The 26,274-nt window shown below is 43.3% G+C and overlaps 3 protein-coding genes across 5 annotated transcripts; 1 reads left to right on the forward strand and 2 right to left on the reverse strand.

Annotated features, from left to right (window-relative positions):
- Window positions 1-1,697: 1,697 nt before the first annotated feature.
- LOC145551608 (E3 ubiquitin-protein ligase TRIM39-like) lies at window positions 1,698-9,166 on the reverse strand. Its single transcript, XM_081606772.1, has 2 exons — window positions 8,768-9,166; window positions 1,698-3,135 (listed from the first exon to the last, which is right to left on the reverse strand). Exons 1-2 carry the CDS (start codon window positions 8,962-8,964, stop codon window positions 1,932-1,934), a joined length of 1,401 nt encoding a protein of 466 aa, XP_081462898.1. The 5' UTR covers window positions 8,965-9,166; the 3' UTR covers window positions 1,698-1,931.
- A 2,994-nt stretch (window positions 9,167-12,160) lies between these two features.
- On the reverse strand, window positions 12,161-16,389 carry LOC145551609 (E3 ubiquitin-protein ligase TRIM39-like). Its single transcript, XM_081606773.1, has 2 exons — window positions 13,901-16,389; window positions 12,161-13,809 (listed from the first exon to the last, which is right to left on the reverse strand). Exon 2 carries the CDS (start codon window positions 13,790-13,792, stop codon window positions 12,419-12,421), a length of 1,374 nt encoding a protein of 457 aa, XP_081462899.1. The 5' UTR covers window positions 13,793-13,809; window positions 13,901-16,389; the 3' UTR covers window positions 12,161-12,418.
- Window positions 16,390-17,903: 1,514 nt separating this feature from the next.
- Window positions 17,904-26,082, forward strand: LOC103464284 (monoacylglycerol lipase abhd6-B-like). Of its 3 annotated transcripts, none has more exons than XM_008408272.2 (9): window positions 17,904-18,025; window positions 19,316-19,449; window positions 20,893-21,052; window positions 22,826-22,939; window positions 23,492-23,624; window positions 24,304-24,470; window positions 24,556-24,610; window positions 25,375-25,475; window positions 25,606-26,082. In XM_008408272.2, exons 2-9 carry the CDS (start codon window positions 19,331-19,333, stop codon window positions 25,762-25,764), a joined length of 1,008 nt encoding a protein of 335 aa, XP_008406494.1. In that variant the 5' UTR covers window positions 17,904-18,025; window positions 19,316-19,330; the 3' UTR covers window positions 25,765-26,082. The 3 variants fall into 3 exon arrangements, with proteins under 3 accessions (XP_008406494.1, XP_081462900.1, XP_017160203.1); XM_081606774.1 differs by lacking the exon at window positions 17,904-18,025 and adding an exon at window positions 18,052-18,075; XM_017304714.2 differs by lacking the exon at window positions 17,904-18,025 and adding an exon at window positions 18,082-18,338.
- Window positions 26,083-26,274: the final 192 nt, after the last annotated feature.

Below are 26,274 nucleotides of genomic sequence, written 5' to 3' on the forward strand. Positions count from 1 at the left end.
ACTGAAGGAAACGACACAAAAACCTCAGAAGACACTGAGAGCAACTTCCTTCTTCACCAGATGGAAACAAGATGGAGGATTTTAGCGGCTGGAGGATTTCTCTTTAGGCTAAAGACCAGGAGCCATTTCTGCTGCTAGCGCTAGGCTAACATGTTAGCTTTGGTTGGATTTACCCAGAATGCCCTGCAGTGTAGTCAATATGTAGGTATGTCATCAAGGGGTATTATAGTGATATTTACTAAGCTGAATCTCTTCTTCTAAACTAGTTACCAAATCCTTGGCGGCCATTTTTCTTTCAGATCATAACTTTCAACCATGAACTTCAGATTCCAACATTCTAGTAATACCTGAACCTTTAAAGCATGAAAACAAACAACTGCTTCAATTAGCACAAAAAACCCAAAGACAAAAAGATTTACAGCAGCAGGATCCTTCTCAGTTACATAAATTGTCTATGATAAACAACTTATAAAAGTTTTCATCTCATCTTTCCAGTCAGCAAACAGAAACTTGTTTAACAAATTGAAGGTCACGTACCAAACAAAAACTCCCAGATGCAAGGCTTTGTGATTATAAAACAAAGAAATAAATGATTTATTAAAACTAAAAACAAGCAACAGGTCCAGATCTAACAATGCAAGAATGCTTAAAGCCCCCAAACCTCTAAAAATCTGCAAACATCACTCAAAAAACTCTTGATGTTAGTGGTCTAAGCGTTTATAAATGTGATTAACATTTATAAATATACCTTATACAGTATAAGGAGGGATTACAGGGAAATACAAGAAAATGAGTTTCAGAGCAGAGGGAGTGGTTTGCTTGAAGTTTTGAATTTTGCATCTAAAAATTAAGTAAGGAAAAACTAAAACTTCTACTATAACCAATAAAAACTACATATTTATCTCATAAAAACTACACTAAATATTTAGTTAATAAAAACCAGCAAACTCTTTCTAAAAACTAAATAAAATTGACTGAATTAAACAAAAAGTCAGAACAAAATAAAACCCCAAATTACTAGAACCCTGCAAAATGTTGATGCTTCGTTCTGCTTGCAGTTTCTCTCCGTTGTCTCTCACTTCCAAACGTCTTTTGGATGCTTGTTGTGGAAATCTCCTGCATCCCAAATGTTCATTCTCTCTATGGCCTCTACTTGTTGCGACCTGAAGCAGATGTATCCAGACAGGCTGAAGACCAGCGTGAAGTTGGCCCCCCCACCTTCTTCAAATCAGACAAAATGGGTGTCAATCAACTCGGCTACGTTTATGCTGGTTTGTGCAGCATAAACGCAGCACAAATGAAAAAAATTTCATTTGTGCTACTTTGGCTTTGAAGATATTAATGAAAGTGTAAAGGTCAAAAGGTCAACCAGCCCTCCCAGTTTTATGAAATAAAACAAAATTGGTGTAAAATGTTTGTGCTACGTTTGTGTAGCAAAAATTTTCGTTTGTGCCGCTATCATTTTAAAGACGGAAAGAAAAATGTTTCTTTATATCTTTAAAAATGTTCTTCAGGCATCATCAGAGGTCAACCACTCCCCTGGCCCTGCTCACATTTAAATGATGGCGACACAAACAAAAAATGTTGCTGCACAAACCAGCACAAACGTAGCACAAACATCTGATACCAATTTTGTCTGATTTGAAGAAGGTGGGGGGGGGGGGGGGCACCACCTTCTTCAAGGTGGTGCCTTGGGCACCCTCCCTAATAAGGGAGGCTGAAGGACACCTCCAGCCTCCAGCAATAAGGGAAAGACGGTTGACCTTTGACCCTTCACCTTCCTTCAGCAACAAAGCTGGTAGTGGCCTGCTGCTTCTACATTTCCACACCTTGGATTCATAACACAGATGAAGTCAGTTTAGATTAGTTTTCAGGTTGTTCTCTTACTTCCTCTTGTTTGGAAATTCACCAGGCTCTGTCAACGTTTCTCATCAGAGCTGCTGTTTGGTCACTGAGATCTTCATCAGTAGAATTTTAAATTGACTCCAAGTGAAGAAGAATGGAAACATCTTGTCAGTGAAGGTGTGTGTGAAGGTGTGTATGTGTGTGTTGGTGTCCAGATCAGTGAACATCAGCTTTCCTCCATCCCAGTCCAGATTCACTCGAATCCTCTGGAGTTTCTTCTGGACTGATAGATCTGTTGGATGAGCTGGTGGAGAACTTGCTGAGTATTTACTACCAAAGAACTGTATAGCTAGTCGACCAGATTCTATGTTGCCCTTCCTCTGGACAGACTCTGCTAACACACCAAGGGCCCACCCTCTACTGTCTCCAACATCAACATCCCAGCTGTGGTTCCCTGAGTTAAAACCCTCAGAGCTCAGGATGGACCACAGTGATCTGAATCTCTCTGGATTTTCAGGAAACTTCTGTCTGTCTCCTAAAGTCACGCTAGTCAGATCGTCAGACAGGATTATTCTTGGATGAGCCGTGTTTGGGTCCAGAACCAGAGGAGTGTAGGTCACCATGTCCTTCATGTTGCTCCAGATGTTGAAGGCCAGGTTGCCCAGATGTTTGGCCTGGTCTATCAGAGCTCCTGAGGGCAGCTGTGGATCCTCCAGCAGGGGGCAGCGCTGGACTCTTTCCACTGCAGCCTTGTAGTTGTGCAGGAATGAGACGTCTGCAGCTCTCAGCTCCTCCTCTGTGGCTCTGACTGTGTCTGAAAGAGCTGCTATCTCTCTGCTCAGAGCCTCCATCTTCTCCTTCATCATCCCTCTCTTCTGCTCCTCTTCCTCCCTCAGTGCAGCCAGCCTGGCCTCCTCTTCCTCTGCCAGAAACTGATGAAGCTTCTTAAACTGCTCAACAATCTGCCTCTCTGTGTGTCGGGCCTGGACCTTCATGTGTTCTGCTGTCTGATCAAACTCCTCTTTAACTTCCTTCTTCAGCTCCAGCTTCTTCTTTAAAGGCTCCAGAGTTTCCTGAAGTTTCTTCTTCTGTTGCTGAGCAGCTTCATCAGTGGGTCTGAATCTGTGCTTGGAGTGTTTTTCTGAATCTCTGCAGACGAGACAAACTGGCTGCTGATGGTCCAGACAGAAGAGTTTGAGTTTCTCAGAGTGCAGAGAGCAGAGACCCTCTGGAGCATTTTGGATTTTCTGCTGTAGGAATGATTCACACAGGTTCTTCAGAACCAGGTTACTGTCATAATGTGAAGTACCAGGACTCGAAGGCAAGCAACAACTACAGACACCAAACTCAGTTTAACAGATTTATTGTATAATGGGGGGGAAGGATGGAGAGGTGTGGACCAGCGGCAGCAGGGGGGAACCAGACCAGAGGAGGAACTGAGGAATGGGTGAGTGGTTAGACAGAGGAATAATGACAGGAGTGAAGGCGTGACCTGGTGAAGGCTTACGGTTAGAGGGTTCAGATGAGCGGAGGAGGGTACAGCAGTTGGGGCAGTGAGGGGGTTTCCAGGTGGAGGAGTTCCAGCAGGTAACTCAGGGTGGACAGGCAGCAGGGTGGTGGTTGTGGAGGAATCCAGGAGCTAGGCCGAGCAAAACAGCGAGGATCAGGTGGTCCAGGTGGATCAGACTCTCAGAGAGAGGTCAGAGCTGGTTCTAGGAGGAAGGAAGAGATGGAAGAGGCGTCAGGAACAAGTAAAACACTTGAGACACAGCACTAAGAGCTAGAGTGTACCACTGTAGAAGCGGAACCATCTGGCATCTTCTTCTGGGAAGCCACTCCTATTTAAGGCCCTTGCTGATTGGAGATGATGAGCACCAGCTGGATCCCATCAGCCTGCCACCCTGAGAAAGTAGAGAAAACACTCCCCTGCAGAACCCAACAGTACCCCCCCCTCAACGGACGCCTCCTGGCGGCCGACCTGAAGAAGACGCAGCGGAATGTTCAAAAGAAGATATAAGGGATCGGTCCAGTATAAAGGACCGTGGGACCCAGGACCGCTCCTCTGGGCCATATCCCTCCCAGTCAACCAGATATTGCCTACCCCGCCCACGAGGACGCACATCCACAATGCGACGGACGGAGTAGGCCGGGTGACCATCAATGACCCGGGCGGGTGGAGGGGGCTTGGAAGGAGGGCACAAAGGACTTGAGAGGTAGGGCTTGATCTGGGACACATGAAACACTGGATGGACACGGAGATGAGAAGGCAACTTAAGACGGACTGCAGATGGGCTAATGATGGATTCAACAATGAATGGACCCAGAAACCTGGGAGATAACTTGCGGGAACATGATTTTAGTGGAAAATTTTTAGATGATAGCCAAACTCTTTGGCCAGGTGAGAAAATGGGGGCAGGAACTCTTTTCCTATCTGCGAGACGCTTATTTTGGGCAGACGTTCTTTGAAGTGCAGACTTAGTCTGGTTCCAAATACGCTGACAGTTCTGTATGTGATGCCTGACTGACGGGATGACCATGTCTGGGAAGGACTCAGGTAGAAGGGATGGCTGAAACCCTTGCGAGGCCTCAAATGGTGATAAACCAGATGCGGAAGAGATGTGCGCGTTATGGGCGTACTCCACCCATGGTAAATAGACACTCCATGAGGTGGGATTGGAAGCACATAAACAGCGCAGGGTGTTCTCTAGTTCTTGGTTAAGGCGCTCGCACTGTCCATTGGTTTGTGGATGGAACCCTGAAGACAAGCAAGGCCGAGCACCGAGCACAGAACAGAAGTCCCGCCAGACCTGAGAAGTAAATTGGGGCCCCCTATCAGAGACAATCTCTGTGGGAATGCCATGAAGGCGAAAAACATGGCGAAAAAGAAGTTTGGCGGTCTCGGCGGCTGATGGGAGTTTGGTGAGGGCAACCAGATGACAAGCCTTAGAAAAACGATCGATAATAGTGAGGATGACACTCTTCTGTTTGGATGTGGGGAGACCAGTGACAAAATCTAGAGAAATGTGGGACCAGGGACGGCTAGGAATGGACAGTGGTTGTAGGAGACCAGAAGGTGGGCGGTGTGAGGTCTTGTTTCTAGCACAAGTGGAGCAGGCAGACACATATTCAATGACATCTTTATTAAGGGAAGGCCACCAAAAGTATCGACGAAGAAAGCCGATAGTACGGCTTATACCAGGATGGCCAGAGAAACCTGATGAGTGTGCCCACTGGATGGCACGAGCTCGGATGGGGGTCGGGACATACTGGCGGTTAGGGGGACCCTTACCTGGGTCTGGATCACTGGTTAAGGCCTCCTGGATGGCCCTTTCCAAATCCCAGGTGAGAGACCCAATGGTGCAGGTGGCTGGGAGGATGGCTCCAGAGGCCTCGGAAGGGTCATCTGGGGAGTGGAGTCTGGAGAGGGAATCTGGCTTAGTGTTCTTAGAACCAGGGCGGTAGGTGATGTTGAAGTTGAAGCGGGAGAAAAAGAGGGACCAACGATACTGCCGTGGGTTCAGGCGTTTAGCAGACTGCAGATACAACAGATTCTTATGGTCCGTCCAGATGATGACCGGGAGCTCTGTACCCTCAAGCCAGTGTCTCCACTCCTCAAGGGCCAGCTTTATGGCCAGAAGCTCTCGGTCACCAATGTCATACCTGCTCTCTGTGGTGGTAAACTTCTTTGAGAAAAAGGCACACGGATGGAGCTTGCCGTCTCTGGAGGAACGCTGGGACAGAATGGCCCCCACACCAGTCTCAGATGCATCAACTTCAACTGTGAATTGAGCAGAAGGGTCAGGGTGAATAAGGATTGGAGCATCCACAAACCTTCTTTTTAGCTCATCAAAAGCCAGATTAGCCTCCGGGGTCCATCTGAAAAGTTGCTTGGTGGAGGTCAGAGTAGTGAGAGGAGTTGCGATGACACTGAAGTTCCGGATAAAACGGCGGTAAAAGTTAGCAAACCCTAGAAAGCGCTGAAGTTGCTTTCTGGAGTTCGGAACAGGCCACTCCTCTATCGCTTTGATCTTAGCCGGGTCCGTCTTCACCTGTCCACCCTCAAATACATAGCCGAGGAAGGTTATGGATGGAACGTGGAATTGACACTTCTCAGCCTTGATGAAGAGCCGGTTCTCCAACAACCTTTGGAGGACCAACCTGACATGCTTGCGGTGTTCATCCAGGCTGTTGGAAAAGATGAGAATATCGTCAAGGTAGACAAAAACAAAAACATTGAGAAAGTCCCGAAGAACATCATTAACCAGGTTCTGGAAAGTGGCGGGGGCGTTGCAAAGACCAAAGGGCATGACTAAGTATTCGAAGTGACCAATATGGGTCTTGAATGCAGTTTTCCATTCGTCGCCCTCTCGAATGCGAATGAGGTGGTAGGCATTGCGCAGGTCGAGCTTAGAGAAGATGGAGGCTTGGTGAACTGGTTCAAAAACTGAGGACAAGAGAGGGAGAGAATATTTATTCTTTACAGTGATTTGGTTGAGTCCTCTATAGTCGATACATGGCCGGAGAGTCTTATCTTTTTTAGACACAAAAAAGAATCCTGCACCGAGGGGGGAAGAGGAGTGACGAATGAGACCTGCTTTAAGTGAGTCATTTATGTACTGTTCCATAGTCAGTCTCTCCTGCTTGGAGATATTAAACAAACGGCTGGAAGGAAGTGGGGCTCCAGGAAGAAGGTCTATACAGCAGTCATAGGGGCGATGAGGCGGTAGAGATTGGGCGAGATCTTTACTGAATACCCGGTGGAGGTCATGGTATTCTTTAGGGACCTGAGTTAGATCAGGTTTGCACATAGGCTGGGGTAGTTCTGAAGGTGGAGATGGCTTAGCAGACTGCAGGCAATGGTTGAGACAAAAAGGACTCCATGAGTCAATGCGAGCATCGGCCCAGTTAATGTGGGGGTTGTGTTTGCAGAGCCAGGGAAACCCAAGGACCAAAGGAGTACCCTTAGTGGGAAACACAAAGCATTGAATGAGCTCTTGGTGATTGCCAGAGACAAGGAGAGAAACTGGGTCGGTTTGGTGGGTAATATTGGCCATAGGACTACCATCCAAGGCAGCCACCTGGAGAGGAGAGGGTAATGCATGGACAGGAATCTGATATTGGGCAACTAGATCAGGGTGTATGAGATTTTGCTCAGATCCTGAGTCAACCAAGGCTTGGAATGGGTAGGAATCATGCTGGGTAGTGAGAACAGCAGGAAGACTTAGCCGGAGGTAATCATTCTCTTTAAATCTGCCCGCCAGGACCCCCAGACCTACTGGCGGGCCAGGGCTTTTGGGCGAACCGGACAGGAGGAGATGAAATGTTGAGGGGAGCCGCAGTAAAGACAACAACCTGAGGATAAACGGCGCTGCCGTTCCTCTGAACTTAGCCGGGCTCGGCCTAACTGCATGGGTTCTGGCGAGTTCTGGATTGGAGGACTGGGCGAGTCAGGACTGGGAGAACCCCTCCTAATAGGCGGCAGAGATGGCCGGGTATTTGAGGACCGGGATCTATCTCTAATTCTGTTATCAATCTTGATGGCCAGGTTAATTAGCTCGTCAAGAGAGTCAGGTTCATCTCGGCATGCCAGCTCATCCTTCAATTTGTCATTCAGGGCATGTTGGAAAGCTCCTTTAAGAGCTGGTTCATTCCAACCTGATTCAGCTCCAAGAGTGCGAAAATCAATGGCAAAATCAGCCACTGATCTATTTCCTTGTCTTAAATTCCATATTCTTTTTGAGGCAGCTTCCTCACCAAGCTTGGGACAAAATGTTTGTTTGAAGAGCTCGATAAATTCCTCATAGGAATAATATACGAGGTTCTCTTCATCTACTACTGTCTCGGCCCATCTAAGTGCTCGATCTCTTAGTAACCCAACAATAAAAGAAATCTTGCTGGCGTCATCGGGAAATGAGCGTGGGGACCGGCGAAAAGCTAATGCACATTGAAGCAGAAAACCCTTGCTTTTCTCTAGCTCACCTGAGTAGTGTTCAGGAGTGGGCGTGTTGACTTCACGGCACAGGGGTGGTGCAGAAGCAGCTGACGTAGTGGATGGAGTGGGGACTGGAACGGGAGCCGGAGCAGGAGCTGGAGCGGGGGTGGCTGAAGGAGACCTGTTCTGTAAAGTCTGGATCTGATTAGCCATTTGATGAAGATACTGAAGTATGGAGTTCTGCTGATGCATCACAACATTAATTGTAGCATCGTGCCTGCCCAAAAGGACCCCCTGTTCGGAAAGTGCGGTCCGTAGTTGTGCTGCAGAGTCCGAATGGCCAGATGGTTCTGTCATAATGTGAAGTACCAGGACTCGAAGGCAAGCAACAACTACAGACACCAAACTCAGTTTAACAGATTTATTGTATAATGGGGGGGAAGGATGGAGAGGTGTGGACCAGCGGCAGCAGGGGGGAACCAGACCAGAGGAGGAACTGAGGAATGGGTGAGTGGTTAGACAGAGGAATAATGACAGGAGTGAAGGCGTGACCTGGTGAAGGCTTACGGTTAGAGGGTTCAGATGAGCGGAGGAGGGTACAGCAGTTGGGGCAGTGAGGGGGTTTCCAGGTGGAGGAGTTCCAGCAGGTAACTCAGGGTGGACAGGCAGCAGGGTGGTGGTTGTGGAGGAATCCAGGAGCTAGGCCGAGCAAAACAGCGAGGATCAGGTGGTCCAGGTGGATCAGACTCTCAGAGAGAGGTCAGAGCTGGTTCTAGGAGGAAGGAAGAGATGGAAGAGGCGTCAGGAACAAGTAAAACACTTGAGACACAGCACTAAGAGCTAGAGTGTACCACTGTAGAAGCGGAACCATCTGGCATCTTCTTCTGGGAAGCCACTCCTATTTAAGGCCCTTGCTGATTGGAGATGATGAGCACCAGCTGGATCCCATCAGCCTGCCACCCTGAGAAAGTAGAGAAAACACTCCCCTGCAGAACCCAACAGTTACAGGGTGGTTCCATCTTTGAAGATCTCCTCTTACAAACTGGACACTCTCTTGCTGGTTTCTTTCTCCACCAGTTCTTCAGACACTCCCTACAGAAGCTGTGGCTACATAACAGAACCACCGGATCCGTAAAGATGTCGGTACAGACCGGACAGCAGAGATCCTCCTCTGACCTGGAAGCCATTTTGTCTCTGAGTGAAGCTGAAAACACAGAAGGTCCAGTCAGTCTCGGCTCCCTCCCTCCTCTACTAACTTCCCTCAAAGTGACTCTGAGTGTTTTGGTCCAACTCACCTTCAGTGTGAGCAGCTTGAAGCAGCAGAGTTGGAGGTTTCCACTTTTCCCTCCTGCAGCTGGACTCAGTCAGAGGAAGCTGCTAGTTTGGTCTGAAGGTGAATCTGATCGACTCTGTTTGAACCTACCGTTGCAAACTGCTTCCTGTTTTATTTCAGCTGTCAGGTGGTGAGCAGAGCTTAAACTGGTTATTCATGTTTTACCTGTAAAGTACGTTTGTTTCATTTGATAACACTGGAGCCACAGTGGGACTTTCAACCTTCCTCTTGTGTTGGCTTCCAATGGTCTCATCACAGTTAAGACTAACAACAAATGACATTGTAATGTGATACACATTTAAAATTTTGATCATTACTGTCATGACATATTTGTGACCGATGATTTTGTAAATGTCAAGTTGTCATAACAGACTTTGTCTGGGCTAATGTCACATAACAGACATTCTGAATAATGTCACGTTTACATTAAAAGTGTCATTTACCTAATGGCGCTTGAAGACAACAGTCAAATATTCATGAAGTCTTATTCTGTTTATGACAGTGTCATGTCAATCTTATGCACAGCCCCTCAAATAAAGTGTAACTGATAGAATTTCTAGGCTCATAACTTTCTCCATGAAAGTTATCAGAATCAGTGACAAAAGGCACCGATTCAGCTAATCGGTGCCTTCATATGTTCTAAGGGCTGCTCCATCATGGTTACACTGGTTCCCAGTGGTGAGGAAGAGGACAATGATGATTAATTAGACCTTGATCTGTTTGTTAAAACAGAGCTGAGGCCTTTAGTCTGTAGGTTGTTCACTCATTTATTAATTATAATGATGGAGATTGACCTGAATAAAATGTTGTGCTACAACAGTGTTTCTCCACCCTGGTCCTCACTGCCCCCCTGCTCTGCATGTTTTAGATGAGCCTCTATTCCAGAACAGCTGATTCAAATGATTGCATGACCATCAAGTCCTGCAGAAGCCTTTTAATCACCCAGAGATACAGTTCGGTGTTTGGCAGAAAGGAAACACCTAAAACATGCGGGACAGGGGGCCGTGAGGACCAGGGTGGAGAAACACTGTGCTACAAAAAAAGAATAAAAATGAGCGACTGCTGAGGGAAAATATAAATAAAAACAGTAATTTAGATCAAAATCACCAAGTCTGGGCCCCACCTGATTATCATGAAAAGAATATCCAAACAGTTCAGTCTCAGTAATTGTCTGGTAAGGTTTATGTTACAAAATTATAGATGAAGGTTTAAGTCCAACACGGATGTTCCTTGAACAGCCAGAAACTAAACATGTTTGGACTAAACACAAACAACTTCTGTCCAGCTTCTGTAGCCGAGGATCAGACCGCCAAGTTCTTACAGTTCTTGTATTTCCTTTAACTGCCACATGAGGTCAGTATCTCTTCAGATTCCCCAGATGAAGATCAACAGTTAGGAACGCAGACTGATGACAGGGCCGTGCAGAGGCCACTAAGGGGCTCAACAACAAAAAGGCCCATCTAACCGTATTTTAGGACAGAATATTAACAGCCTCTCAGCTTTCAGAGTTTAATAAACAATCATAAATTACAAAAATGTGACATATACAATCAAAGCTAAGGAACATCTCCATATAGAGCACAACATTATGCCTATGCAAGATATTTTATTAGTCATTTCTTTCTGCAGGTCTATTTTGTTATAGGAAAGTTTTACAATATTCAAACCCGCAATTTAGCAAGATATGTAAATCAGAGCTGGACCACCAGACATATTTAGTCTTTACATAATTACACTATTAAAAATATAAACAAGGGCTCAATGCAACCTTTTAGTGACTGTAATCTATAAAACACAGATCTGCCTGTTTGCTGCAGTGGAGATGAAGACGGTCAGGACAGCAGAGCTGCAGCAAACTTTAACTGGAACTGCAGAAAAAAACAAAAATTTAATTGTTAATGTCACCATGAGAAAAGCTACTGAGTTCTGCTTTAAAAAAAACTTAAAAAAAATTTTAAATCCAACATTTTTGACTCATGAAGTGAATTTTCTTTTTAGCAAAACAAACTTATTTGCGCTTGTCATGAATCTTTTCTTGTTGTTCTAAGTTTTTGTTTGTGACTCAAAGTTTTGCTTGTGATTCTCACATGACGTCGTGAGCAGAGACTAAAACCACAACAACAGATTTATGATGTGTGCAAATAAATGTTTATGTTTGGTAAAAATTAGTTAATTAAAAAAAAAGTATTTTAAACAAAACTTTTTTTTAAAGGAATCATTCCAAAAGTTTTGATTACAATTTTCTTTTACTTAACTGAAGTTAGTTTTTTTTTTCCATTGAATAATTTGGAAACAAATTTAACTTCACACTCTGCGAACCAGAAACTAAACTTAAAGTCTGGGTTGAGTTTTTCCCTTCATTAATGTCACTTTTATTACATTCATTATATCCATCATGGTAATTCAGGGTGAGTTATTTTAATTCTAAATTAATATCCTTGTTGGATCTAAGCCTTCAAGATACATTGACCTAAGAGAGAGCTCTCTTTTTACAGTTCTCGTCAAATGTGATAAAAAAATATTGGATCCCTGACGGCATGTTCTGCCTCCCACCTGGGCTCCGTGTTGGTCCAGGCCAATGGCCTGTTGCAACCTCTACCCTAACTCTAGCTTCCTTCCCTGATGTGACGTCACAAATATGTGACAATTGTGGGAGGAACTGTCTGATTTCTAAATCAACACCAGACTGAGTTACTGTTGGTGTTAATTTAGAAATCAACACTGGACTGGATTGCTTTTTATTTAACTCTTTGGAACTCTTTAGGGAAACTAACACTCATGTTGTTGAATTAACACTGTATTTTTAACATACAACACTTGCACTGAAAATCTAACACTTTTGAATTTGCTGTGTAGACTCTGACGTCTCTGTCTGCATCAGGACCGGCCTCCAGATAGACGGAGCGTACGACCAGAACTTCCTGGAGAAAGTGCAGAAATGTTCGATGGAGGACGACGGCTCTGCTCTGTGGAGGACGCTGCTGCTGGTTTCCATTTCTCCCAGTAACACAGACACACTGGAACAGTTTACTCTTTATTTTCACTCTTGAAGCCAAATTCCAGCTTTGGCTTTTTAAACAAAAATAAAACAACAGTGTCATTTAACAGGAACTAAATATCACCATTGATGCTTCCATGAACAGAGACACAGTTATCGATGCTGATCAGAAACAGAAAGGTTTCATCCAAATAAAGATCTGCTGAGATGTCCTCAACTAAACATAAAAACCTCTCAGTTTTCATTCATCAGACTGATTGGCTCAATAAGGTTCATTTGGATTTTGTGCTCTTCATGCTGAGAATATCAGTCACTGTGTGATCACTGAGATTTTCTTTAGCAGGATTTTACCTGCACTGGTGAAGAATGGAAACATCTTTCCAGTGAAGGTGTTTGTGAAGGTGTGTATGTGTGTGTTAGTGTCCAGATCAGTGAATGACAGTGTTCCTCTGCTACAGTCCAGATTCACTCGGATCCTCTGGAGTTTCTTCTGGACTGACAGGTATATTAAAGGAGCTGGTGGGAAATCTGCTGTGTATTTATGATCATACAACTGTAAAAACAACCATCCAGACTGTACGTTTCCTTTCCTGTGGACTGACGGTGTAGAAACACCAATTCTCCAGAAAGAACGATCTTCAACCTCAACATCCCAGCTGTGGTTTCCTGAGTCAAAACCCTGAGAGCTTAAGACAGAACCCCAGTAATTAAACCGCTCTGGGTTATCAGGAAGCTGCTGTAGTTGTCTAAAAGTAAAACTGGACAGATCTTCAGAGAAATGGAGGTGTGGATGAGCTGTGTTTGGGTCCAGAACCAGAGGAGTGTAGGTCACCATGTCCTTCATGTTGCTCCAGATGTTGAAGGCCAGGTTGCCCAGATGTTTGGCCTGGTCTATCAGAGCTCCTGAGGGCAGCTGTGGATCCTCCAGCAGGGGGCAGCGCTGGACTCTTTCCACTGCAGCCTTGTAGTTGTGCAGGAATGAGACGTCTGCAGCTCTCAGCTCCTCCTCTGTGGCTCTGACTGTGTCTGAAAGAGCTGCTATCTCTCTGCTCAGAGCCTCCATCTTCTCCTTCATCATCCCTCTCTTCTGCTCCTCTTCCTCCCTCAGTGCAGCCAGCCTGGCCTCCTCTTCCTCTGCCAGAAACTGATGAAGCTTCTTAAACTGCTCAACAATCTGCCTCTCTGTGTGTCGGGCCTGGACCTTCATGTGTTCTGCTGTCTGATCAAACTCCTCTTTAACTTCCTTCTTCAGCTCCAGCTTCTTCTTTAAAGGCTCCAGAGTTTCCTGAAGTTTCTTCTTCTGTTGCTGAGCAGCTTCATCAGTGGGTCTGAATCTGTGCTTGGAGTGTTTTTCTGAATCTCTGCAGACGAGACAAACTGGCTGCTGATGGTCCAGACAGAAGAGTTTGAGTTTCTCAGAGTGCAGAGAGCAGAGACCCTCTGGAGCATTTTGGATTTTCTGCTGTAGGAATGATTCACACAGGTTCTTCAGAACCAGACTTAAAGGTGGTTCATCTCTTGAAGATCTCCTCTTACAAACTGGACACTCTCTTGCTGGTTTCTCTCTCCACCAGCTCTTCAGACACTCCCTACAGAAGCTGTGGCTACATGACAGAACCACCGGATCCGTAAAGACGTTCGTACAGACCGGACAGCAGAGATCCTCCTCTGACCTGGAAGCCATTTTGTCTCTGAGCGAAGCTGAAAACACAGAAGGTCCAGTCAGTCTCGGCTCCCTCCCTCCTCTACTAACTTCCCCCAAAGTGACTCTGAGTGTTTTGGTCCAACTCACCTTCAGTGTGAGCAGCTTGAAGCAGCAGAGTTGGAGGTTTCCACTTTTCCCTCCTGCAGCTGGACTCAGTCAGAGGAAGCTGCTGGTTTGGTCTGAAGGTGAATCTGATCGACTCTGAAAGGACGAAGAATCAAACTGCTTCCTGTTTTATTTCAGCTCCAACTGAGGTGTGTTTTCATTCCAAAGTCCAAATTTAACCTCTGGGCTGCTATAAAACTCACTGATTAACAGGTTTTATTTTTCTCTGCTCAGATCAGAACCTGTAATAAAGATGACAGAATAAACCTCAGTCCTCAGTGCTGCCATCTTCTTCCTCTGTTCTCTTCCTACAGACTGCTGTTCTTCATCCTTTGTAAGCTTTAATATCAACCCAAATATTTAGAAGCAAGAATCGCAAGACAATCCTTGTAGTTTACTGGTTTATTCAGAGCTAAAGATTATATACCTACAGTTTAGATTAACCTACATTAAAACTGGTAAAGATCAGCGTGGTGGTGGGTTTTATGAAGATCTGCCTGTTGACAGAAGTGTGTTGAGACCCAGGACAAACAGTGGAGCTTCACCGTCACAGACCAGAGCAACAATTTTTTGAACTAAGCTCCTAACTCCATACTCTGAGAGACCAGAACTTGCTCAGCTCTCCATCCAGCAGGTGCTGAGATTCCTAAACATGCTGAGTTTGACCCTGATCAGGATCTATTGGCTATTAGCTGAAGGAAGACTCAACTTGTTTCTAACATCTGAGTGCCTCACCTCACGTCCTCAGCTTTGTACCATTCTTGGCCCTTTGTTACGTCTTTACTAACCCAACTTTCATTAGTCTGCAGTCCAGCTGGTTTGGCCTTTGACTTAACGAGCAATAATTCTTCCTTTTCTTGTTTATTTCATTAAAATATTTTACTGTGATGAGCTTGTTCAAGCCTTTTATTCATATAATACCTAAATGTCATCTCTTATGATCCCAATGACAACCTGAATCTTCAGGTGTCGAGTGTCTCTGGGTCTACAGGTCATGGACACCTCTGTTTCGGTGTCTAGTTGGATTCTTCTTCCACCTTTGTGTAGATCTTGTCCCCCTCCCAGCAGGCATTTCTACCTAAAAATGCCTGCTGGAGTCGTTTCGTCATCATCTGACATGAGAACCTCTCTCTCTCCGACAGTTAGACACAAAGGTGAAAGCCTTGGATGGCCTTCTTCTTTAGGCCACCCTTTCCTTCTGTGGGCCTGGAAAAGGGCCCACGGAGGCTCTGACATCCTCTGGAGTTGCAGGCGGATTTGCCAAATCCAGTAAATTTGGAGATCCAGTAGGTGACAAACGCCCCCATTTCTGACACCTACCAGGGACAACACATGCTGCTACAAACAGAGCATTCAGAGCGAGGTGTTTTTACAACATAAGGGTCTAGGAGACTCTCAGTTCACCTTAGTTTCATTTGAACATAAAGCTTCATCTGAGCTCCGTCTCAGATCCTATGGTTGGATGGCTAAATGCTTTAAATTTAAATGATATATCTCACAGTTTTTTCTCTGCTTATTGGAGATTATTTCTGAGACTTGTTTCTAGTCAAATTCTGCATAGATAATATTGTGGCAAAGCTAAGAGCGCTCACACTGTCCTTTTTCTTTGTTGCCACTAATCACTCACTAGATTCATTCCACATATTCCCATTTGACATGTTCTATTAATTTTCATCGATAAACAGACTAACTTGGGTTCCAAACTTTAAATCATCATCCAGATTTAAGTTTCTTTCTGTTTAAGAGTCGCTCCAAAGACTCTTTTTATTCCAGAAAAACATGTTTTACATTTCTTTTCTGGTTTGACAGCAGTGGAAGGACAGACTGATTCATCCATCCATCCATGCTTTTACGCCCTTATCCCATTGGGGTGGGGAGGGATGCTGGTGCCCATCCAGGTGTCAACAGGTGAGAGGCGGGGTCACCCTGGACAGATCGCCAGTGCATCCTGCAGACTGATTCATTTTAAACCTTTGAGATATTTGGGTTTCTGACCTCAGAACCTGATCATATTTGTTCTGCAGGTTAGAGAGGCTTTCCTCTAACATCCCATCATCTCTAGTAGTCTTGTGGGTCCCTTGATAGTATTTCTGATTTGTGACACCGAGTTTGGCAGCGCCCCCTGCTGTACGGGCATACAAGTACTACCCACAAGACACTAAACTGCGCTGCAGTGTGGCTTTAAGAAAAGGTTTTGTGACTCGCGTCAGTCGTATCGTATTAACTTGCGTCTGTGCTAATGAAAAATATTTAAAAATGTGTTTGTGTGAAGATGTTGACCAGTGTTTTAATTAGTTTTTCTCACTGGACTGAGGAATCTGTGAAGGCGAGGCATTATTTTCTTTTGAAAATCTGATATATCGTCATCTTTAAGGAGTTTCACTCTTAGCGTTTATTTGTATTTCTTTCGTTTATTTACTTCAGTGCAGCTCAAAGTTTTTGACAAATTCTGTAACTTTCTGAGTTCTTCTAAATCTGCTCCTTAGTTGCATTTTTTCGGGCTTGCTGCTGCCTCTAGTGGCGTGGGGGTGGTAACACAACATCACTAAATAAGAATACCATATAGTCTTCATTATTTATTATTAATTTTTCATTTTCGTAAGGAGGTGGAGCTAATTAAATGACCTAAACAAGACCTGAAAGTGGCTCCGGTTTCACTCGTTGGCCAACCTGTTGAAACTGTCAAATTTTAAATACTTTTGGTCATTCCTGGTCAGTCAGCTCAGCTTTGCTCAAAACACTGGCTATATTTTTAAGAAATGTTTTCAGAAACTCTATTTTTTAAGTGATATAGAAGTTGCCAACTAGAGGTTGTGTCCAAGATAATGTTGAGTGTTTTAAGTTTTCATCTCCTCGGCTTTGGACTAACAGAGAAACTTTTAAGAATATTTTCAATTGTGGGTGAAATAGCAGGTAAATAGCAGGTGAAACCAAAAACTGTTTGCTGACAGAACATCAGAGACAGCAAGGAATATTTTAGCAGAGAGCTTCCATCTTCTTTAGTCATCAGTGTGAAACTCTGAGCTCATGAAGTGTAGAAAAGTCATTTACTGACGGTGCAATAATTATTCTTAACCAAACTAAATAACATTTACCCATAGCATGCTAAGTGTATTACTATTGTGATTCTATGAATGTGTTTTATTTTATCTTTTTAGAGTTGAAGGAAAATGTCCACCTTGGTATATTAAATAATTTAATCTTATTTTTTCCTATATATAAAACTCTATCAACAAAAAGTCCCAGAATAATATATGGTACCGTAAAAGCAAAAATGTGAATCTTTACTTAAATCTGTTTAACAATCCTGGTTGTAACATTATTCTTCTGTGAATCTAATTCATTTGTTCGTTATTGACTTTCGCTCAATTAAGTTTCTTACATTGTTTCTGACATAGTTGATCATGTTGCCTTTCATGTCTCCTTATTTCTTTTATTCCTCCTATAATTGATGGAGACATTTATAAGGTCTTGTTTATGTCATTTAATTAACTCTACATCCTTAAGAAAATGATAAAATATAGTGTTTTATAAAATAACTTATTTTTTACGGTGACATTAATGCCGGAATTAATAAGTAATACAGACTTTGTGCTACTGTCATTTAGTGATGTATTTATTTTAGTTGTGTTTAAATCGTATATTTTTAAGACTAAAATGACACATAGAGAGAAAAGATATATAAAAAAACCCTTCTTGGAAGTATTTCTATTATGCGCAGCACAAATTAGCTGATGGTTCGATCGTGCAGTGACGCTTATGAACATGAATACGGTGACACCTGTCACTCCATGTCCATGTTGCAAATAAATCACACATTTGTAAAAGCGAGTAATCGATCAGTACTCACGCAGTTACGATAACCCATTTAGACAGTTTGGCAGGGTGCTTAGTTTGCTTATGCCTTGGGCCGGCCCGGGGTGGAAGTAACTTCCTGAGAAAATCTCTGTTTTTATCTCAAACGGAGTCCCGCTACATTTCCCACGGTCCGTGAACGCACCACGGTCGTTTCTCTTTAAGTGCGGATGAAAGGCTGAGCAACGATTGTGTAATTTGGGTGAAAGAGAAGAGAGGAGCGGGAGGAGTGAAGCAGGAGGCGCTGGACAGGTTCGGTTCGGTTCGGTTCTGTCTCTTCTTCTGCTGGTGTTTCTGTTCAGGTGTTATTCGGACGGGTTCGCAGGTTTTCCGTCCTGGTTTTATGTAACCGACGTTGTTCACCGGTTTTCCTCTTCGGTAGAAAATTATTAATGAGTCTGGAAGTTGTTAAAATCAGAGGGACGTTTTCTTATATGCTGCTGATGATAATCTGTCCGCTGTAATAATCCAGAATATCCTCCATCTTCACTGCAAACTTTCACAGCCGGGTTTTTTTTTTTAGTATTTCGGTTTTATCCCCGCCCACTTTGATCTACTGGTTGAGGTAAGCTGCTCAGAAGTTCACATACGCCGGCAGCATTTCTCTTACTTCCGTTCTGATGGATATTTTTCCTGGATCTTTTCTTTCATTGGTGGTTTTTGGTTGGGTGATAATATTGATTTTCTGACAAATCATAACAGAAACAAACCAGCTGATCCTGATCAGAACCTGGTTTCTGATTGTCCGTCCAGAACCTCCACTAGTTCCTGTTGAGTCCATCTTGGGTTCTGGATCATTATTTTCAAATGTTGAATTTTGTCCCATGTTCTGGTCCCACACCATCATCGCTCCACCTCCGTGTTTCAGGGGAGAAGTGGTGACCTTACCGACCCTCTAGTTGGTTAATGTGGGCCACTAGTTTGTGAATTAGTTTGTTAATTCACCCCCAGTCGGCTGCTTTTAACATTTATCATGATTATAGTAGCTTCAGTTTCTGAATGCTTCACAGGATGATGAAAAGTAAAAACCATTGAATAAGAAAAACAGTTTAGAAACGGCATTATGACAACAACACCAGCAGAAAGCACTAAAATAACATGAAATATGTGAACAAAACATGTTCTAAAATATTGGTAACCTCAATAAAGAGGCACAAAAAGTAATCAAAGAAAAATATCCCAACATTTCTTTTTTTGTTCACTTTACAAAGAAACCCTTTAGTAAACTGTTTCTGTCACAATAATCAATAAATTAATTAATCACATGATAGATTAAAACAAGCTCAATAATTTTTATTTGCATAATTTATTTTTTCTTTCTTTCTACCAAAAACTGGATGATAAAGTCTTCAGCATAATGTTTTGGTCTCAATTAACCTTTTTTTAAGGACATAATTATCGTTTCTCATGCTAACGTCTGGACAGTTTATTGTCCAGCGACATTTTTTACTGCGACAGGCCGAACTGCAGCTGGAGTTCAGTTTTCACTGATAAAATCCGGGAGGAAAAAAGGATCTGATCAGATGTTTGGTTGTTTTCAAGGCGTCTGCAGCAGTGATGGAGCTAACGTGGGCTAAAACCTTAGCGCTAACAGGAGGAGTTCTGCTTGTTCCTGTTTTCGCCGTCGTTGCGTCCTTCTTGTTCTGGCCCGGCCTGCTGCTGAAGGCCTACAACTGGTAAACACACACACAACGCGCCGCCTCCATTAATGGCTGATGAGTCACTGAATGACCTTTCACCTCAACATGTTGGTCCTGTACAGTCAGCACTTCTTCATACGTTCTGGTTTAAAACTCATTTTCATTCTGGGCCGTATCAAGATAGTGAATGTATTGATGAAACCCATTAACAAATTACAAACATGTAAATAAATACCTGTCTCTGCATTATACTTATAAAAGTTAAATAGTATCGAATATCTTTTTACATTGATATAATCTGGCACAATGCAGAAAAATCTGCATTTCTTTCATTGCTAAGATGGTATCAATCAAAGAGTCAGGAGGGCCGCAGAATGAGCTGTGACGGGCCAGATTTGGCCCCAGGGCCTTTAGTTTGACTCGTGTTCTCAGAACCGTTGATGGAAATTTCTGCTATAAACCGTTTACTGCCATGAAGCGATGAGTGTCGTAACCTTCATGCTGGGTTTTGGTTTCTAACTGCGTCATTCTTCTCTTTTTACAAAGACACTTTCTGATCCAGGAATATTCAGCTGCTTGATTGTTTTTGCAATGAATTATGAAAGCAGACTGTTTACTGATAAACAGCTCGTCTCCATGGCTGCAGGATCCTCACCAACGACCAGATCAGGGCCGGTCCAAGTCTTTTTGGGGCCCAGAGCAGATTTTCATTTGGGCCGCCTGCCCCCACACCAGCATGTCAACACCAGATGCTTTAGCTAAGCTACCAACCCTCGTTAGCATCATTTCAGGGCTCTTCTGTAAAATAAATCTTTGATCTGAATGAGTCTTATCCTGGTTAAATAAAAGTTGAAGAAGAATTGGCTTAAAATGTACCAACGTTAATATGACTGTTCATTTTCACCTTATTGGAGCAGCAAAAAAAAGAATACATTTTGAAATGCGGAGTGGTATTTAAGTGCGCCATATTACTTTAATTATTATTATAAATAATGTAAATAATTAGTTATTTAAATTATTTAAGTAAAATGAGCTGAAAAACATCAAATTTCTATCAATTCCCCACCGGGGGGCAGCCAAGAGCAGGAAGAGATGAAAAAATGGCTATAAAAATAATATAAAAAATATTTTTTCTGTTTTAATAGCATGTTTTTTAAATACATTTATTTTATCATGTTAGCTTTTTGCTCTTGAGGGCAAAAATTCAATTAAATTCCCAATTCAATGCGAGTTAAGCTTGGGGCCTCAACACCACCCCCTGGTGGCCAGTTTAACTCACATTGAATTGGGACGGCTTGGTCCAGACGGTGGCACCATGTTCTGGTCCCGAACAAAACGACAGCTAACATCCAAAAACAAAACATTCTGGACTGGAAAACTGTGGATCAGAACCAGATTAGAGCAAAGCCTGACGCTCTGGATCCAGAGGTCAGAGGTCGGTTCTGGGTTGCTGGTTCTAACCCGCTGCTCTCCTGTCAGGTACAATCGCCGCTCGCAGGGCATGGTGGTCCGTTACTCCCACAGCGGAACTTACCGCTTCTGTTATAGCGCCCGCGGGACACCAGGGGGCGCCACGCCGTCGCTGCTGCTGCTGCACGGGTTCACCGCCTCCAAGGACATGTGGCTGCCTGTCGTCATGGTAACACACACACACACACACACACACACACTACTTCACATCGTTAAGGTCCCAACTAAGCATTTCAGTCAAGTTGAGATCTGAACTTTGACTAAGCCACTTTTCCAGTCATGTTGTTGTTGATGAACTGCTGTGTTTCGGTTCTTGTCATGTTCCCGACCCGGTTCTCCAGAACCAGCAGGTTCTGTTGCTGCAGAACAAGCTCAAACAGAAAGGATAAGAAGGAATATTGGAACAGATTTTTTCAGGTTTTCCTGCTTCTAACGAACGACGACGCCTGTAACTTTAGTCATGAGACCTCAACTCACCTCAACTGACCTCAACTGACCTCAACTCACCTCAACTGACCTCAACTCACCTCGACTGACCTCAACTCACCTCGACTGACCTCAACTCACCTCAACTCACCTCAACTGACCTCAACTGACCTCAACTCACCTCAACTCACCTCAACTGACCTCAACTCACCTCGACTGACCTCGACTCACCTCGACTCACCTCGACTGACCTCAGCTGACCTCAGCTGACCTCAACTGACCTCACCTCAACTCACCTCAACTCACCTCGACTGACCTCAGCTGACCTCAACTGACCTCAGCTCAGCTCAGCTCAGCTCCACGACACGGAATCTAAAAAGCAAGAAAATCCCCATTGAATTGATTAATTAGCATTTTATTGCATTAGACTCGTGTTTGATTCAACAGAAAACTGTAACTCTGATCTTTGGTCCAGAGCCTCTGAGGTTTCCGTACTTCTGGACCAGGTTCACTCTGGATCCAGTTGGGACGGCCATGTTTGTGGGTCCAGTTCATCGTTGAGAGCGGCGAACGTTGCGTCGTCTTTCTGGAAGGAAATTTGATGTTGTTTGTACAGAACCACCTTTTTATTCCTAGTTTTACGTAAAGAAAGAGACAAAAACTTAAAAAGTTTTCAAAATATTAAAACAGACAGTTTGCCATCTCATGAGAAGAAAAATAGATCTGAAAACATTATTAATACTTTTGATCTCATTCTGATTTGGAAGTCGAATGAATGGAAAAAACGACTAAGCTCAGCATTTTTAAAATTGTCTATATTTAAAAAATATTTGAGATTTCTTCATAAGTTTTAGCCAAAGTTGTTGTTGGAGGCAGGTTGGTGGAATCTGATTGGTTGCCTGAGGACAGGTGTCTTTTCTCCAGGTGATTAGTTGAAACCAGTGCAATTAATCCAGGAGGGCTTCTAATAGACAGTCAGTGAAACCCAGAATTGAGCTGTTTTCCCTCCCGGTCGACCCGGTTCTGCTGGAACCAGAACATCTGCTCCACCTCCAGCTGCTCTGAGTCAAACCAACCTGTTCCCCTCCTGGCCTGTGGGGGCGCTGCACCAAGAACCACTGAAGGAAACGACACAAAAACCTCTGAAGACACTGAGATCAACTTCCTTCTTCACCAGATGGAAACAAGATGGAGGATTTTAGCGGTTGGAGGATTTCTCTTTAGGCTAAAGACCAGGAGCCATTTCTGCTGCTAGCGCTAGGCTAACATGTTAGCTTTGGTTGGATTTACCCAGAATGCCCTGCAGTGAAGTTCACTTCCTGCTTTTGCATTCAAACCAAACCAGACTTCCTAGTTTCACAACTTTAATTTCAACCCACAGTTTCTACGTTCCGTCAGTTTTTGCTCAATAAACTGGTTGCAACATAAATTCTGATTTATTTAATGATTTATTTGCTTCAATTTAAGGTAATAGAAGGATCAGAACATTATTGTTACGTTTGCGTTTTGCTTCCAGTACCTCCCCAGAAACCTGCATGTGGTCTGTTTGGACATGCCTGGACATGAGGGGACGAGTCGGACCGGGGCAGAAGATTACAGCATCCAGGGTCAGGCCAGGCGAGTCCATCAGGTCGGTGCAAACGCTTCCATCCGCCTGCAGATAGAAACATAAAAATCATTTTCACCACTCAAAGCGCTTTACACTGGAGTCACATTCACACACCAATGCACAGATTGGTGGGCAGTTTGGGGTTGGGTGCCATCAACCTGTGGCAGGAGGAAGCTGGAATCGAACCTACAACCTTCCAATCACAAAACGACCTTACCCAGTATTACATTGTTCAACAACAATGTAATACATTTTTGAAAATAGTATCTTCTGTTGATAATTCATTACCCAACATAATCAGAATACTTTGAATTCTGCCCCTAAAAATGATCCAAAGTATAAAATAACTAACTACTATAAACAGGAAGCTACAGCTGAAGATTTAAATAAAAATAACTAATAGAAACTAGTTAACAAACTCTAAAAACTGATTAAAACTAACTGAATTAAACAGTCACAATAAAACTGAACTATAATGAAAACCCAGAGTTGTTGTTATAACTCTGGTTTCTACGTCATGAACCTCCATCAGCATGTTGAAAATGGCCGCCCGTCTGTTTTGTGTCTGCTCAGTTCGTCCGCAGCGTCGGTCTGGATAAGTCGCCGTTCCACCTGGCCGGCACCTCCATGGGCGGGAACGTGGCGGGCGTCTACGCCGGTCTTTACCCGGCTGACGTCTGCAGCCTCACCTTGGTGTGTCCAGCAGGTAAATCTGCAGCTTTCTTCAGGTTTCACTGCCTGTAAACCTCCAAGGAAGGGGTGTCCAAAGTGTGGCGCCTGGGCCGTTTGTGGCCCTTGCAGTGATTTTGTGTGGCTCCCAACTGCAAATCAAGAATGATACGAATTTGGCCGTTCCTTCACAGGTCCAGATGGAAACCAGCTTTTATCTAATTTATTAAACTTGGATAAATAAAGCAAGAGTTTGAAAGAAAGTAACTCAAATCTTTGGTAACATGTTACTTGAATTGGTGGACATAAGAAGCGTTTAATAGTTTTATCACGAAGAGTCATTGTGTAAATAATGAAACTTTTAATGCTACTTTGCACTAAACGTGTCAATATTTACTGAATGGCAGCAGGACTGAACATTCCTGTTATGTCAGTTTTCACTCAAATTAAAAGCTATCAAATCTTTTTTTTATATAAAAGAATGAATTTGTTCATTCAAGCCCATAGAATCGTAAAACTCAACGAAATTTATTTTAATACAGAAAATATGTACAATTATTTGCAAGTTTTGGATCTTCAATGAATAACAACCTTTTCCACAAAAAACATCAAAATCAGAAAATCAAAACATTTCTATTTTTCCGGCTTCAGAAACGTTGGGTGTTTTAATTTTGCGTCGCTGCCGGTGCTTTCTGCTCCTCCTCGCCTCCCTGCAGGTCTGGTTTACCCCACAGACTCCAGCTTCGTCGCCCTTCTGAAGCAGCTGGACCTGGAGAAGCCCATCGCGCCCAGCAAACCCATCCCGCTCATCCCCACCTCTATGCAGGAGCTGGAGGCCATGCTGAAGCTGTGCTGCTACAAACCGCCCAAAATCCCCCACCAGGTACGGCGCTGAGCCCTCCAGGCTTCCGTCCGCTCCGCGGCGCGGCGCGGCGCTAACAGACATGTTGCTCTGATTCCTCCTGCAGTTCCTCCGGGGCCTCCTGGCCAACAGGATCCCAAACAACGACTTCTACAGAGAAGGTCAGTCTTCTTGTTTTCACTCCCCATCAGATTTAAATAAAATAAAGACACAAGTTGCTAAAGTGTTTTATTTTTCATTCCAAGACCAAAGTTGTTCATTAAAATGTATTTATGTGAGATTTGTTGGCAGAAATGTGAAAAATGAGGCTGAACTTTTAGCAGAGGCGGGCAAAGTTCCCAAATATTTTACTCAAGTAAAAGCAAAAAGTAGCTGTCAAATTACTCGAGAGTAAAAAAGTATTTGGCTAAAAGCACAGAGTAACTGATCAATCATTTAATATTTCAAAATCATCAAACAGTCCAAAATATAAAGTTTTGGAATTTTTTACAATCAAAATCTCTGATTTTTGTGATGCTACTTAATATTTGGAAATATTTTCTAAATCTGCATGCAGAAAAAACAACAAGCAGACAGATTGTGCACAAACATCTTTATTCTTTAAAAAACTTCAAAAACTGAAGTGAGCCTGAGGCAGAAGTGTAATAGAGGAAATACTGCCACCTGCAGGTGGACGTCAGCATCACAAACTCAATGTTTTTAACTATTTTGGGGGGGAAAATTTGCAGTAAACTCACAACTATGTTACTGGGAAAAATATGCAAAAGATCACAAATTATGAGACAAATGACCGATTTGCTGGTTTTGTGTCGTAGAACAAGTTGTAAACTAATCCTGGTGCCATTACATCAGACAGTCAGTTTCTGATTTTGTTTTGTTTCTGTTTCCTCTGTTGGTTTAATCTGTGTAAATACTATTTATTTAGTGTTCTTGGCGATCGTTGAAGAGAAGTCTCGGTACTTGCTGCAGGAACACCTGAATCTGATCACAGCGCCCCTGCAGGTCATCTGGGGGAAGAACGACCAGGTAAAAAATAATACAATAAATAAATAAATAAAACATATTTTCAGAAATCAGAACATCAAAAACATTTGATTCTGGACTCAGTTAGACTTTGAATTTAAGCAAATCTCTACAAATGCCCCCACTTTCCCAGGTCCTGGATGTTTCTGGAGCCACGGTGATCCAGAAGGCGCTTCCTCACTGCCAGGTGGATTTGCTGGACAACTGCGGTCACACCATTGCCTTGGAGAGGCCGCGGAAATTTGCTAACCTTATGCTGGACTTCCACAATAAAGCAAAGAAACAAGCCTGAGCAGTGGAGGAGCGAAAACTAGAACTTACTGCACTTATTTTAACTGATAGATGAGTTTCAACTTGTTAGCAAAAAAATCATTCCATGGGAGGAATTTGACTAATTTTTCATCTGAAAAATAGTTTCTTTTTTCCCCCTTTTTTTGTAGGGAAGAAATTATTTTAATTTGAGACAAAAAACCAGAACTGAGGGCAAATTCTGATTCCTGACTAATTTTCATTCCTTTTGTAAACTAAAAATATTGATGAATGAGTTAACAGAATGATTTTGCACAAATATTTCCCAAGGGTTGAAAAATTAAATAAAGAAAGAAAACTGGGTTTTAATTTTTTTTTTGCGTGCGGTAACATCATTTGGCCACTGGAGGGCAGCATCCTCCACCGTTTTAACAGCTCTGTCAAAGAGTAAACAAACTATCCAAGATGTTTCAGTCCATGCATTTTTCCCCAGACTCCATATACTATTGGATACAGCGCAACAGACAAAGAATATTCTGATAAATTTTGAATG

The sequence above is a fragment of the Poecilia reticulata genome, chromosome 5, assembly GCF_904066995.2.
Source record: "Poecilia reticulata chromosome 5, P_reticulata-male-v2, whole genome shotgun sequence".
Lineage (NCBI taxonomy): Eukaryota > Metazoa > Chordata > Actinopteri > Cyprinodontiformes > Poeciliidae > Poecilia > Poecilia reticulata.

Bases quoted from the DNA above. Each gene is read 5' to 3' on its own strand.
- LOC145551608 (XM_081606772.1), bottom strand. From the start codon at position 8,964: ATGGCTTCCAGGTCAGAGGAGGATCTCTGCTGTCCGGTCTGTACCGAC. The intron at 3,136-8,767 runs GCAGGGGAGTGT...ACATTATGACAG, and splicing joins CCCTGTAACTGTTGGGTTCT to TAACCTGGTTCTGAAGAACC.
- LOC145551609 (XM_081606773.1), bottom strand. From the start codon at position 13,792: ATGGCTTCCAGGTCAGAGGAGGATCTCTGCTGTCCGGTCTGTACGAAC.
- LOC103464284 (XM_008408272.2), top strand. From the start codon at position 19,331: ATGGAGCTAACGTGGGCTAAAACCTTAGCGCTAACAGGAGGAGTTCTG. The intron at 24,471-24,555 runs GTACGGCGCTGA...TTCCTCCTGCAG, and splicing joins CGCCCAAAATCCCCCACCAG to TTCCTCCGGGGCCTCCTGGC. The intron at 24,611-25,374 runs GTCAGTCTTCTT...CTATTTATTTAG, and splicing joins CAACGACTTCTACAGAGAAG to TGTTCTTGGCGATCGTTGAA.